This window comes from Eschscholzia californica, unplaced genomic scaffold, assembly GCF_041429995.1.
Source record: "Eschscholzia californica isolate CP2 unplaced genomic scaffold, dmEscCali1.0.p SCAF_4, whole genome shotgun sequence".
Taxonomy (NCBI): domain Eukaryota; kingdom Viridiplantae; phylum Streptophyta; class Magnoliopsida; order Ranunculales; family Papaveraceae; genus Eschscholzia; species Eschscholzia californica.
The window spans coordinates 24,236,182-24,251,125 of NW_028238461.1; the positions used below are offsets into that span (position 1 = coordinate 24,236,182).

At 36.4% G+C, this 14,944-nt stretch overlaps 1 protein-coding gene and 1 non-coding gene across 2 annotated transcripts; one reads left to right on the forward strand and one right to left on the reverse strand.

The window, feature by feature from the left end:
• Window positions 1-7,622: 7,622 nt before the first annotated feature.
• On the reverse strand, window positions 7,623-11,527 carry LOC147543795 (AP-4 complex subunit sigma). Its single transcript, XM_086635211.1, has 4 exons — window positions 11,280-11,527; window positions 10,850-10,936; window positions 8,106-8,174; window positions 7,623-7,989 (listed from the first exon to the last, which is right to left on the reverse strand). Exons 1-4 carry the CDS (start codon window positions 11,418-11,420, stop codon window positions 7,855-7,857), a joined length of 432 nt encoding a protein of 143 aa, XP_086491337.1. The 5' UTR covers window positions 11,421-11,527; the 3' UTR covers window positions 7,623-7,854.
• Window positions 11,528-11,589: 62 nt separating this feature from the next.
• On the forward strand, window positions 11,590-11,662 carry TRNAR-ACG (transfer RNA arginine (anticodon ACG)). Its single transcript has one exon. It is a non-coding gene; the product is annotated as a tRNA-Arg (tRNA).
• The last annotated feature ends 3,282 nt before the right edge of the window (window positions 11,663-14,944 follow it).

Sequence of the window (14,944 nt, forward strand, 5' to 3'; positions counted from 1 at the left end):
TCGACTTTGAACCTTTCCTAGTGAATAACTACAAGGTCTACAAGGACGGCAGTGAACTTATCGTCTTGAACTGAGTCCTGGAAATTGTAAACCTGAATAGCTATCACACAGCTAATCCCTTACCGACTTAGGTTCTCGGTTGTGTTCATTTCGGCCCTGAACATTCCCGAATTCATGTGTGCTTTAGAGAAGTCGGCCTAGACGACCTTCCCACGGAACCGGCATCAATTCACACACATATAGGTTATCCGTAATAAGGTATCCTACTATACCTCACGTTAGAATCAAGTTCTAAGTTTTCGGATTCATTAAAAGCTTAATGCTTAGCCTCTCAATGCAGGCAACACTGTTATCATCCTAGGAATGGGTAAGAGATAGAAATCTCTTACAGTGTTACTGTCGAGTCAGGATATAGCTTCAGTTGCCCTTTGAACCTAGATCGTGGGATCTCCAGTCATCTAGGTAGGGTTTCACCATGCCTTTACTCATTTACTTTAGGCGGTTTTGCCACATTCCCCTTGATGATGCAATTTCAACTCTCTTGTTCACCCTTGTTCTTTACGGATCCGCCAGGTAACGTAGGATTGAGCATAATTAATTTATGCATTCCTTGAGAGCAATTGCTTTACGGTGCTAGTCTATTTATTTTGAATTCTCTAGACTTACCGTATTAGCGCCTACGCAACAACTACTTAGGTTTATTGCGTGCACTGGCTTCAATCACAAATAAATATCCTCCAGGAAGTTCACCTACTTCCTTTGCTTTCTCCAAAACAATGTATCCATCAAGGCCTTTAGGATTACATTGTTGATCCAGCTATGCACGTCTGCCTCTGAGGATTTTGTGATATCGTAGCCCTTAGTGGTTTGTCATATCCACTGTTTTGTATCTGAGATTCGAGTGTTGTTCACATATCTTCATTTTCCTTTATGACATGTAAAAACATTAATACGAGTCTGCTCAGATACCTAAGAACTATTTGTTACTCTGATAATTCTTTCTTGAATTTGTTCAAATTCAAGTATTTATGCTTATCGTGGTTTTTGAGTGGTTATTCTACCATTCTCTGTCTAACCATGCACTTTAGATTATCAATCATGAGTAACGATTCAATCTGGAAAAACATCGAATCATATCTTCTTAAACACTTTCTTATTCCTAACTAGTATTTGTCTGTTCAGATGATTCACGGTTGAATCTCGTTACTTAGTTTAGGATTAGGAAGAGAAGTTCTTTCCATTTGTGTTTTTCCCAGATTTGTTGAGTGAATTTGGACATTCACGTCATCACTTATATTCACACACTTGATTTCCGACTCTTGTCACAACTTAGTGAATATAACTATAGTTCTTAACTCAATTAAACCTTATTGACCAACATTCTTATTGGTTAAATCTGGTTTCCGAGGTACTCTATAATTTCCCTCTTTTCACGTCCATATGATGTTGTATCGTCAGGAGAATATAGAGACTTTTATGCCATTTATAATTGGCATTTTGGTTCCTTTTGGTTCCCCCCACATTTCAAGAGTATTTTCTCTTATTCGTCAATTTGGGTGGAATTTTATAGTATTCCATATAGGGTACTGTTCAGATATGTAACAATATCTGCCCCCACAGTTCTAGGGTAACCATTGGATTCTTCTCTTTAACAAAACTATTTCCGTACACAATTTCTTTAGTGTAGTGTGTTTAGTTTTGTTCTATAACATGATGATTTATGATCATTAAAACCTTGAGATATAATACAAGGCGAGTTTCTCGTTTAACTCTTTCTTAAGTTATATGTCTTAATCATATATACTCGTTTGATAGACTATGATCATCAAAGTTATCATTCATTATTGTCCTTTATCGTCTCTAGATTTCGTTCATACTCTTGAATTGAAAATCTTACCAAGACCCTTGAATTTACTATTCGAGTCACGTCTAGACCGAATGATGTAATATTCAACTTTACGTCTTATCAACCTTAATTCTCTTGTCTATCCAAGAAGATTAGGTTGCCATGAGGATTTATAAGGACTATTCTGTAATGATACAAAACTAGGGACCTCCTTACAAAGACTTTAAGGATTTATTTATAATAACTCCTGATCTTGAGATCTTTCAGCCAAGGTCCTTCCATTTAACATATCTGAGGATTCCTTGTAATTCTTAGACAGGCCTAAGGACCTTCTAGAGAATTATTTACCGCCTGAATATGTTATACGAAATAACTTACTTTCTCGAAGACAAGTTTAATTTCAGAATTTTGCATTCTTCGTCAACTTTGTATTCGAGAGTGTTTCACGGAATTTTTCATTATCTCAGACCGATGATTTCTTTCGAACAGTTTATCGTCTCGTAGCTATTTGTATAACGAGAACATTCTGTCATCGACCTTGTCTAACCGTTTAGGTTTTGACATTTGTCTTGACATACTTCTCCGATTACTTATGTGGTTGTCTTCTTCGATTCGTCATCGAATTGAACCTTTAGGATCATGTATTCATCATTGATCGCTCTCTGTATTCTCGATATACGGTTTCACACCCAGTATTTATGTCGATACTTGGTGGTCAAGGTGTCGCTTAGTTTTCCGATGTCTCTGTTATCGAGAAGATATTTTAAGAGTCATCAACTAAGTCAACATTTATGGTCACCATGGGTTGAACCTTATTTCTGTTCATTGCTAGTAATAGATTTTAGTGAAATACTTCACAAAATCCATCGAGATTAGATTGATCATCGATTTTAATCTCTACTGATCGAGTTTTATCCCTTCTAATGTTCTGTGCTTTCATTATACCAAAGGAGTCGCCGTTTGATGAACTATGCCATTCTTGGCGTATATCTCGGCGAAAGGAGATTCATACTCTCCATCTCAGTCGTTTCTCAAAGCCTCAATCTTTTTACAAAGTTGAGTTTCTACTTTGATTTTATAAAGCTCGATCTTTTCGATTGCTTTATCCTGACGTGTTAGTAAGTAACAGAACCAAGTGGAGTCATCGATAAAGGTAATGAATTGCCTTTTCCACCTTATGTTTGAACCGTTCTTAGGTTATAGGGTTCATTGTGAATTAAGTCTAAAGACTTTGAACAATGTTTTAGTCATTTTTGACTATACACATGTTTGACATGTACGTCTTGAGTAAATTTCGAGTTTCGGAATTTAACTCCAAGCTCATTAATGTCTTTAATGACTTATTATTCACATGTCCTAATCTTTCGTGACAAATATTGGAGGACTCAATAATATACGCATAATTATTAATTTTATTAATAATAGGTGCCTTCGGCATTACATGGGTAACATTTAATTGAAATAACCCCCCACATAAGTGGCCCTTTCCAATATACATCATTTTCTTAAATATGATAACGATATCTGACAGAAAGATTAGTCTGAACCCGTTCTCACTTAAAAGAGAACCAGAAATCAAGTTCTTTTGATTGTTTGGAGCATGGAGTACATCGGTCAAAGTCACCTCTATTTCGGAAGTGAATTTTAACACGATCTTTCCCCTTCCTTTGACTTGGGTGGTCGAGCCGTTTACCTTGAATAAGGTTTCTCCTTCGGCTACCTCTGTATAGGAAGAGAATAGGCTTTTGTCACTACAAACGTGATGATTTGTCTTAGAATCGACCCACCATCTCTGGTTGTTAACCAGGTTATCTTCATGTGCCTCTGCACAGAGGTTCATTTTATGAAGTAGATCAAACGCCTTTTCGAACTCAGTAATCATTAGACGGTGATTCCGATTTTCGGTGTCTTTTGCTAATAAAGCTTGGTTATCGGCTTTTTCCCTTTGACTGTCATATGTGGAGTGACAATCTTTGGCTAGGTGGCCTCGCTTTCTACATTTGTAGCATTCGACAGGCCTTTGCCTTTTCCTCGACTTGCCTCGCTTCTGCTTCAGAGCGAAGTCAGTTCCCTTGAACATCTCTGGGTTTTCCACGTATGTGGTGTTAGGCTGAAGAACCCGTAGGGTGGTTCTTGTTCGTGCCATTTCCTTTTCTGAAACACACAGAAAGTAAGCCAAATTAATATCTTATAACCAGAGAAATAATCGCTATATAAAATGTCTTAAGATTGTTGTTCTCTGGTTATTAATCGATAAGTCGATTTCTCTCTGTCTTGGCTTGATTCGGACAGAGTTTCCTTTCTCTAACTTTATAGAGAGATAAACTATTAAAGAATAAAGATAAGTCAATATTCCTTCTTTCGGGCTAACCGAGATAGGTGTTTAATGTAGTCGAGGCAAGAATAAATTCTCTTTCCTTAAGACATTTTACACCCCCGTAACAGTACCAAACGTTAGGGTGAATGCCTTCGGGATACAACGACTAACCTTTCAGAATTTTAAGATGGTACTTCTATATTCTGAAAGCGGGCGAACCTTTGTCAGTATTATGAGCTCTTTGACTGATGCGGATGATCTTCTAGATGCTTTGGAAATTCAGATTTCACTCGAGACTTCTTTCTTCCTTTTCCAGATATTCTAGTCTATCCAGAACCTCTAGAAAATACTTCTTTAATTAGATATTCTAGGCTAACCAGAACCTCTAATTGTTAGAAGGGAAGAGAAGAAGAGAATGAATTGAATTGATGTTCTAGACGACCTATGAAGAACTTCTTTCTTCCTTTTCTAGATATTCTAGTCTATCCAGAACCTCTAGAAAATACTTCTTTAATTAGATATTCTAGGCTAACCAGAACCTCTAATTGTTAGAAGGGAAGAGAAGAAGAGAAGAGAATGAATTGATTGAAAATTGGAGTGGATTTGGTTGGTTTATATAGGAGTTGAATGGATGCATAGTGTCTGTTGGGTTAAAAGACATATCTGTTCGGAATTAGGGACCAAACAGGAAGTATAACTGATTGTTGAAGTCGGTTATAATCTGGGACGTCGGATCTGGGTGAAAATCTCGGGTGGAACGCCCACCGTCAGATCAATACCGAAATGTGCCCACAGATTTGGATGCGCGTGGTATTCGCTCAAACGACCCCTGATCTAACTTGTCCCGTTTGACGTTTCAGACCCTGACTTAACCGTTTTTTCACCCAAACTTCAAACTCGAATTTCTCATTCATCCGGAATCGGATTCGAGTAATTCTTTGCTCTAAATTTAAGAGCTCGACGAGACGAACGCAATGGCGCGTTCGGTTTCTGAATTTGACGAGTCGGGTCGAGCCAAAATTGGCTCCGATTCCAACAGAAGTCAGGACATGCATTTTGGTTTGTCGGCTAACCTCATAGGGCCTAAATATTATTCTTTAGCTCAATGGATTTTGACCTAGTGATGAAAGATTTTACTGCACATGAGTTTAGCAATCAAATCTCCATAGGACCTTATTAAAGAGCAAGACCCATGTGTTTGTCTAAATTTATTGAACATAAAACTCAAGTTCTTAAACTAGATTCCATGAACATGATTATCATCATTCTGTGAGGTTCCATAACTAGAAAGAAAGTGCTCACTGAATCTGGCCATTGAACTGTGAACAAAATTGCATTAATTAACTCATATCATTCTTCTTCTTATAAAGAACAAAAAGAGAATTGGATGATGGCTTGTGCAAGAAAATCATCTTATAATATTGCCCTGTGGTTTCATCCAAAACAATTTTGCTTACTTAGATTTAGAAAACCATTAACTATCCAGATTCAATCCACCCCCACTTGTTATTTGTTATTATTATTATTATTATTATTATTATATACTCTCCTCCACTTGCCATGTAGTTTTACTCCCTAATCGTACATGAGTTTAGCTCCACCATTTAATAATCGCAAATTAGTTGGCAAAATCCAAATCTTCTGTTAACACCTTGTTTTCTCTACCATGTCGGGTTTGTCGGCAACCACGCATCAAAATTGCCAATGAGTTTCCATTATATTTGAACTAGGTTTCTGCCGCGTCCGTCGCATATCTTCTTGGCTAACGCCGTTGAAGTAGATAACATTTAACCGTCAGAAAGATAGAGTAACAAAATTATAACTTGAAAAGTTGGAAAGATAGAGAAATATCTGTAAAAATCGTTAACATTAATACGACATATTGTTGACATTAATACCCTTATTTGTAAAAATAAATGTAGAAGAAAAATAGAGGGAGGAGTTATTTTGATCAGGAGACAATCACAGCCATTAACAACATATTTCTGCCTCACAACAATCAAGGCGACAGACTAATATGGAGTCTCACTGAAAAAGGAAATTTCACCACAAAGTTATGGAAGAAACAACATATGGATCCTAAAATACAACTGTTTATTTGGAAACTGATCCACAAAGGGTTGGCCACTTTATCTAACATAGGTCGACGAATCCCTCTCATTGATCAGGGATGCAAGATATGTCTATCCAATGACAGTGAGACTCATGTACACTTATTTGGTGAATGCTTGATGTTCAAAAATCTCATACAAATCACAAATGATCAAGATATAAAGCAACTAGGTCAAAATCCAATTCAAAATCTTAAAGACATCTTAAACAGAGGAGAAGGGGCGAATGAGGTATGGTTTAAGTATACTTATCTCCTTTGGATCTGATGGAAGAATAGAAACGAAAACCATTTCAGGAACAAAACATTGGATTTGGATCGCATATGGTTGACAACCAAGGTAGAACTAAAAAAAAACCCTTCCTTATCTTATTTAGCTCCGTCCCTTGAAATCTTGCAGGTAAACTCATGGAACCCCCCTGTACCTGGTCGATTGAAGATCAACGTCGATGGTCCCTATCGACCAGGAGGAGCGTCAGCGGCGGCTGTACTCAGAAACTCAGACGGAGAAGTGTTGGACTCGAGGGCGATCATCTTCCCACCTATCTCAGCTATTCACAGTGAGACCAGGGCGGCAATGCTAGGGCTAGAACTGGGTGAAGACCATCTTTTATATCACTTCGACTTGGAAGGAGATTCGAGGGTTTTATACACCCTTCTATCGGACGACTCTGAGACCCCTCCATGGAGATTACAAGGCGGAGATTGATTACCTGCGTGGAAGGCTGAGAGAAAGGAACGTGTCTTTCTACCACTGTGGGAGGGAAGCTAATACGGCCCCTCACAATTTAGCCGCTGAAATGTTAGCCCCTTCGGTCTAACGGATTAGCCCTTTCATTTATTTGCTTATTGTATGTAGTCCTTTATTCTGACGATGTAACGGACTAATTTGATTTATGGAATCGCCCCTTTCAAAAAAAAAAAAAAAAAAAAAAAAAAAAAACATCAACTCCGCCGGTCATTATTTCCAGCGACAACAACTCAGGTCATCTATCTCCCTCTCTCTCTCTTCATCCCTCTCTTTCATCTTCTCTCTCTTTCCTCTTTTTTTTTCATTGTAGAGCTCCATTTCAACTTTTACTATCCAAGGGAGCCCCCAGTGCGCTGAAAGCTTATTTCTTTTGTTGCCCTCACAAAATTTGGCAGAACCCATCTTCAAATTTGATAGTCAAAAATAAGTTCGCTAGGTTACATCCGATTTCAATCCTTCCACCTTTTTGTAATATCTTTTTCCATTTTCAGCTCCAAAGTTTTTAGACTTCAACAGACCTATCAGTCAGTCGCGACCACAGCCTAACCATCACCCCCCACGAGAATCAGCAGCACTATACATAGATTAATAAAATGTATGTCCATGAAGAAAAAATTCTTTATAAACAGCAATTGTACTTCCACTTCCACAGCAAATAAAAGTATTTCTACATTTGTCTTCAAAGTTTTCAAAACACTTTTAACCATTTAACACTTGATATTCCAATATTTTAATCATTTTCTGCTGGCATCAGTTATCACACAAGTATCGGTAATATACCCTATGCTGGAAACGTGAAGAAACTGACTCCATTTCATTGATTCGAAAAATTATGAAGCTTTATCCATCAGCTGTATAGGCATAAGAATGTTCGACTTGTTTGTTTCGACAATACATCCATTTACAACCATCTCCTCTAACATGAAATGTGCCTTCTCTAGATGGAACATGATGTCTAGCTCGCACTGCAAAGTTTAGGTTTTATCAGTTAAATATATAAAAATCCGAAGAACTGAAGAAGAGCACAAGTATTACTAAGTTAGAGATTTAAGTTGGAATCTGTATATAAGGGATAACTTACCACATTCCCGAAGTGGCGATCCATTGTTTCGACTAACAAATGTATGAACTCCAGAATAGCTAACTCATTCTGCAAATGAAGGAAAAGAAATAAGGTCATAAACTCATAATACAAGATAGGATCTGATGGATGCAATGAACTTATAACAGAGACTATTTAGAACATGCTAAAGGATGTCAACAAGACCCAAAACCATATGAGGTGCCAGACACGTCAACCTAAGAAATCCCAAAACAAAGACATTTTCTTGTCTTGGTTATTAGGTAGTTTATTTTCACTTCCCATCTTCTTTTTTATTTCGGGATCAAGCACTATTTACTGTAAGAAGGACCCCGAGTGGTATTTTATGATCCCAGTACGATTTTCTTCAAGTAGATCAAAAATATAATATACAAAATATAACTTGTACCTTCGCAGTATCTGATATTTATATGGCTATTACCATCACTATGAATTAACCATGCTAATGAGAAAACATAAGGTAATTGTTCTACTAATTATACTAAAGACTAGAACTAGGGCATTACAAACAAACATAAGAAAGAAGAATGAATATAACTACCGCGTATGTGCTATATGCGTTACGTAGAAAGTTAAAAAAATTAGCCTCTCAAAATGTTACAATGTGGGTAGGGAGGCTGCAATTGCCATATTCTTCTTTAAAAATTTTTAATGAATATATAAAAAAATGAAAAAGAAGATTTACAAGGAGATCTGATCTATGCGATCCAAATGAAATGAAGAAAAACAAAGGCTATAATGTTGCGATTATAGCTTCCCAATTATACACAAAATCATTAGAATACAAGAATCTTGCCCAAGACAGCACTTTACTCCAATGGTATAATGTTGTTCTAATTGCCAAATTATTACAACTGAATGATATAAGCCAAATCAGTGGCAAGTAAACAATCAAAAATCAACAATAACATTTAATACAAAAATTATTAAGTACTTTTTTTAACAATCTGAAATAACCAAGTAAAGCGCGTAATTAGTAAACCTTAATATATAATTTGCTAAAATTTACAAAGCTAGAATCACTTTCAAGTAATTTCTACAGAGAAGCTTATACCAATTGAGCAGAAGGAAGACTTCCACTCTTTCCTTCATCGTTTTCACTTTTAGTTGAGATCCAATGACAACCACTATTTAATTTTTTTCATGTTGTCCTTGACGTGTATTGTATGCAAGGATCTCCTTTGATCCAACATTAGCAGATACATTGTTCCCCCTTGCGTACCGCATACGCGATTCCCCGTGCCCTTTTTGGGTAGGTTCGGGATCCAGTACCTTAACATTAACCCATAGTCTTGGTGAAAATCTATAAACTCGACTAGTTGGGTAGTTAACCCAAGATTTTTTTTTTAATTTACTTGTTAGTTTGCAAGTTTTTATGGAGATAGGATGTCTGAAAGTAGGTGTATCGAATGCATTATAAAGAGTTTATATTGTCTAGGAAAATAGTCCAAAACGTACTGCTATTGAAAATGGTGTACTGAAGAACTATACCCCTAACGTACCCGATACTCACACAGTAGCGTACCGCGTACCAGGTAACATTGCTTTGATCCCTACTCAGATTCCCTTTGTTTTTCATTTTCTATAAACAATATTTGTTTCAAACAAAAACATACAACGCTGGCTGCTGGAATGGCTCGAGTTAGATAATTGAGTTGATCCTAGAAGGTAGAGTATCAGTAATTACCAAGCACTCCAACAGGAAAAGAACACCATTCTTTCTTATCCAACACTACAAACTCCTAAATACAGATGTCGGTTTGTAACCCCTTTATTTCACTCCTCCACGACTAAATTCCCTTTGCGCCCTTCAAAATGAGAATTACTTCCTTGCTATCCAATGCACGAGGAAGGACTACCCTAACAACGACAAAAACTCAAGTTCAAACTCTAACAAAAACTGATCTTTAGTAGCTTAATATATTTTTGATTGTTCCTTCTACGTTTAAATATATCCATCGTCTCCAGAAGAATCATTTCTTTACTTGCTTGCTCTTCAAGCAAGTAAAACAATAAAAGATACTTGAAACGACACAAGGAATCGCGAACAAAATCAACTTTACTCTTAAGTTCTAATAGATGCCCCTCACCCACATAGCCACTAGGGAAAGAAAACAAACCCCAGACAAACTATTCCAAAATTATCATAGAAAGAAGAATGCGAAGCAAGAAGCTATAACATTAACAATACAAAGGAGAAGCGTAAGAGATAAGTATAATTAACCAAGCAAAGAAAGGTAATTACTGTATAGACGATGACTACGTGATAGTTCTGATCGAAGTTAGTGCTTTAGAGAAAGTTATGAGAAAACTTGTTATCTCAGTTTCTAAAAAGCTATAAGCATAAGCAAACATATAACTACCCATTCCCCGTTAATTAGTTGGGTCACTCGGCTTCATCTTTCGTGTCAAGAGGTTCGACTCAACACTCAGCCTTCTCTTTGGCAAACCCTTCCTTCCTCATTATTTTCTCCCACACGTCCTAAGACTAGCTCAAATTCATGTGATTTTTGATTCATGTGCTAATTATATACCATAACAATTAACAAGGTTTCTTCGCAACGCCTAAATGTATTTCGATTTCTATAAGTGAATCACAAGATTCAATTAATGCATGGGTAGTAATAACAAGAACAATGTCATCGATAATAATAATAGGTTGAATGACTGTTTTTCGGAAAGAAAAAGAAAAAGAAAAAGAAAAAGAAAATGAAGAGATTTACCTCATCATTGTCAACACCAACCAAGAAAAACAGTGATGCGTAACGCCTGTAAATAACTTTGTAATTCCGATGCTCCACGAATGAACACTTAATTACCCAACAAGAAGTGGAAAAAGAAGAAGATGAAGCTCCAGTCAGTAAGTAATACACAAAATTGGAGTCTTAAGCATAAACCCTAAATATATTTAATGTACGTATCTGTTTCATACATCTAATAGATTAGAATCATGTTATGTTTTCAAAAAATTCTTAATTTTCCAAACATTTTTTTTTCCTATTTTTCACACTGACTGGTTAGGTGGAAGATGAACAGGAACAAATTGTAATTAGAATTGGGTTTTGTGAACTAAATTTGATGATTCGCGAGAGAGATCCAGAATCAAAATTGGACTAAGGTTGAGATGTATAGAGAGAGAGGGAGGGAGAAGACCTGGTTTTCGGTGCGGACAAGACATTTACGAACGATTTCACCTTCAAGAGCGCGGCGTTGATCGATCGTTAGGTACTCGTAGTATTGAGCAAGACGAGTTTGACCTTGCTTGTTCACCATCAATATGAATCTGATCCCCATTCTCTCTCTCTCTCTCTCTCTCTCTCTCTCTCTCTCTCTCTCTCTCTCTCTCTCTCCCCTCTTTCTCTCTCTAATTCTCTCGATCTTGATCTCGATATATTCAGTTTCAGCTTACTGAGATTTCTATTACCCTTGGCTAAAGTGGTGAAGGTAAGAAATTGCTCACCAAGACTCCGTGGCCCAATGGATAAGGCGCTGGTCTACGAAACCAGAGATTCTGGGTTCGATCCCCAGCGGAGTCGTTATTTTTAAAATTGAAGTTTTTGTTCTTTTCAACTCCACAATGTTTGAGTTTTCCACCAAGGTTATTTTTCAAATGATCCTCTAATTTATGACTAGCTTCTCGCCTAGCTTTCTAATTTATCAAAAATACTCAGATGGTCTCCTTCCGTTAGTGATACGACCGTTAAAATCAGACTTATTATTCTAAATTTACATTTCTTTTACAACAAGTCCATGAAGACCTCCCATTTAAATCGCATAGTGGGTCGTCCCTCCACCTTAGACAAAAAGGTTTAATGGCTGAAAACCTACATTTCTTTTACAATAAGTCCATGGAGACCTCCCATTTGAACCGCATAGTGGACCGTCCCTCCACCTTGGGCAGAAAGTTTTAATTAACTCTCACACTTTTCAATTGCTGAAAATTCTGAGGTAAGTTATCGGAAGTTGAGGATGGATGTTGTTAATAATGGGACACCTTACTTTAAACTCAACCATTGGTTTTCAATGGCTGAGGTTGAAATTTCTCAAACAACTTTATCTCTCTACCTCAGCACACCCTATTTCCTTTAAACTTTACCGATTCAGTAAGAAAATCCTAGTGAAGAGATTATCCAACCATTATTGAAGTAACACTTACCTCCGTCCATCTTTAAAGATTAGTAACAAAACTTTCTTCTTTAACCAAGATCGACAAATCGATTCTTTGAATGAATTTTTGAAATTATTCAAGTATCTTTTTAAATTTAAGGTTTGAGATAATTTAGAGATCCTTAAATTACTAAAAATCATATATCTCTCTAGATTCAGGATTGAAATAATTTTGAGTTTGTGAACTTACTAAGAATTCTGTATCTTTCCTGATCTAGGTTTGAAATAATTTTGGGTTTGTGAAATTACTAAGAATTGTAGTTTGCACTCAAGGTACTTTTTGCTATACAAAATTCATAATCATTTAATTTCTGCTTAACAAATCATAATTAGTTGCATTAGCTTGATATCCACCACCTAATGTGTCTAAGTGTTTCATGAACTTGATAGTACTGCACTCAGACTGATACACAACAATCACACAGACTGATGTTTATCTCAAGTCGTGAATATACAACTGATCAATATAGGGTGGAAGATGAGTCATGAGTACAGAATTTTAAACCTCCTATTTCGTCATGACCTTAGCCCCTTAAATTACCAAGAATTGTAGTTTTATTCAAGTTTATTGGCATGGAGATTAAGACTAATATATAGTTAATGTATCTAAACGTTTGCAGGTTGCACAAAAAAGTGGAGCATGAATGGATTCAATTATGGTCTATGTTATAGTTGTAGAGATCCAGAACATGATTTGGTTTCATGTCAAAAAAAAAGTGTCTGCAATGTGGGAAATGTATAGTCCAATGATTTAAGGTGAATTAACATTCTATAAATCATGGTAGGTATTTCTTCAATTGCTCGCAACGTTGCAAATATTTTGAGTGGGATGAGAACGAGACATCTGGAACTAAACACAATGATGAAAATATATCAATTGAATGGGAAGCGAAGGATGACGAAACTACTCAGCTGGAGTATGTTTGAAAATCTAGCTCAAATAGCTGAAAAGAAAAATTTGAAGATAACAACAACCATCACAAAGATTGTTGTGTCGATAAACATATAATAAGTCATATATCCTGAATGTGTATTAATTACCTCCAATTTGTTTGAAAAGTAGTTTGAATGTAGTCCGAATGGTAGTGGTGACACCAATTTGAATATATTTTGAATGTAATTTATTCGAAAATCAATGTCTTATTATTAAATTCATGAAGCTACTGTATTTTGTTTGTTGTTAAATTCATGAAGTCACTGTATTTTTTCTCTCAAGTAACAAAAGCTCATGAAACAAAGTTCGTGAAAAACAATCAAGTCTTAAACAAAGTCTATGGAAAGAGGAACAAAATTCATGCGAAAACACAAACTAAAAATAATAAGATGAACAAAGTTCATGAAACAAGTCTTAAAGAAAGTCCATGAAATAAAATTCATGCAAAAAACACAAACCATAAGAAACAAGTCTTGAACAAAATCATGAAACAAGTCTTAAACAGCTTTTGAGGAGAGAGAAGTTCCTGTATGACGTCAGCGTCAATGCGTTTTTGCCCTCTCCCCTTTCCACTGTAACCCTAATTCTTAACCACCAAATCATTCACAATTAACCAGGTCAAATATCAAATCACTCCCACTTTCCAGTAGATCTAAATTTAAGAACACCACTATAGTAATCACTACCGATTTGAACTTTTTCTATCCATTTCAACCAACCAATTATTATACAAATCAAATCTAGGGTTTCACTATTTCTTGAGGTAACTTCGAGAGATTTTGGGGATCCTTTTGTTGATGATCTATCCTTCTTTGTAAGTAGTCTCGGTCTCAATTGCAGCCATTGGAAGTTAGCAACACGGATTAGGTGAAACATACAAAAGCAAGCATGTTCTTGCATGGGATATGGGAGTAATCTATCTTACTGCTTTGCTGTCTATAGTTATCTTCATAGCCTTATACCCAATCAACAAAAGAGATTACTCTCTTATTGTTGTTCATTGTAAACTCCATCAACCATACCAGGAGAAAGGCGAAAGAAGAAAGAAGAAATTCCTTTAATTTAGACTTCCTTCAACCTACTCAGACTTCAGGGCAGTAAAACTCCTACTTTCTCTTTAACTAGGTTTTATTTCAGATTTATTAGATGTTTTATCTCCTTGTAATTATCTAATTGTTTGCATGTTCTGTCTTCTTGCTTGGTTGTTCGTCCTTAGACAATTTACTCTCCGTCTTTAGCCTACACCTAATCATAGCTAACCAAGCCCAAGGTTAGTACTAGACCAACCAATCCGTTCCTAAAGCTCTACTCACGTCGATCGAATCACCATTAGTAAGATAAGTTATTTAGCATCAGCAGCCGAGTAGCAGCGTTCGGACCCCTTCCCCAATCTCATATTGTCGCTACTTGGTTATAGACTTCCCCTATGGAGATCTCGATTATGGCATGGAATGTTAGATGATGTAACAACTTTGCTAATCGCAACCATCTTCTTAGCCTTATCAAGGATCACAACCCGGACATTATTTTTCTGTCCGAAACCAAATGCATGAATGTGAACATAGATAGGATGTTGAATCTCATTAATATTTATAACAAGCATGTTATTGAACCAGTTAATAAAGCAGGGGGTCTTGCCCTCTTTTGGGCTCCCAATTATGACATTGACATAATTTATGCTGACAATAATATGATTCATGTCAAAGGTACCTAGTCT

Bases quoted from the DNA above. Each gene is read 5' to 3' on its own strand.
- LOC147543795 (XM_086635211.1), bottom strand. From the start codon at position 11,420: ATGGGGATCAGATTCATATTGATGGTGAACAAGCAAGGTCAAACTCGT. The intron at 10,937-11,279 runs GTCTTCTCCCTC...TGGGTAATTAAG, and splicing joins TTGTCCGCACCGAAAACCAG to TGTTCATTCGTGGAGCATCG. The intron at 7,990-8,105 runs GTAAGTTATCCC...TAAACTTTGCAG, and splicing joins ATCGCCACTTCGGGAATGTG to TGCGAGCTAGACATCATGTT.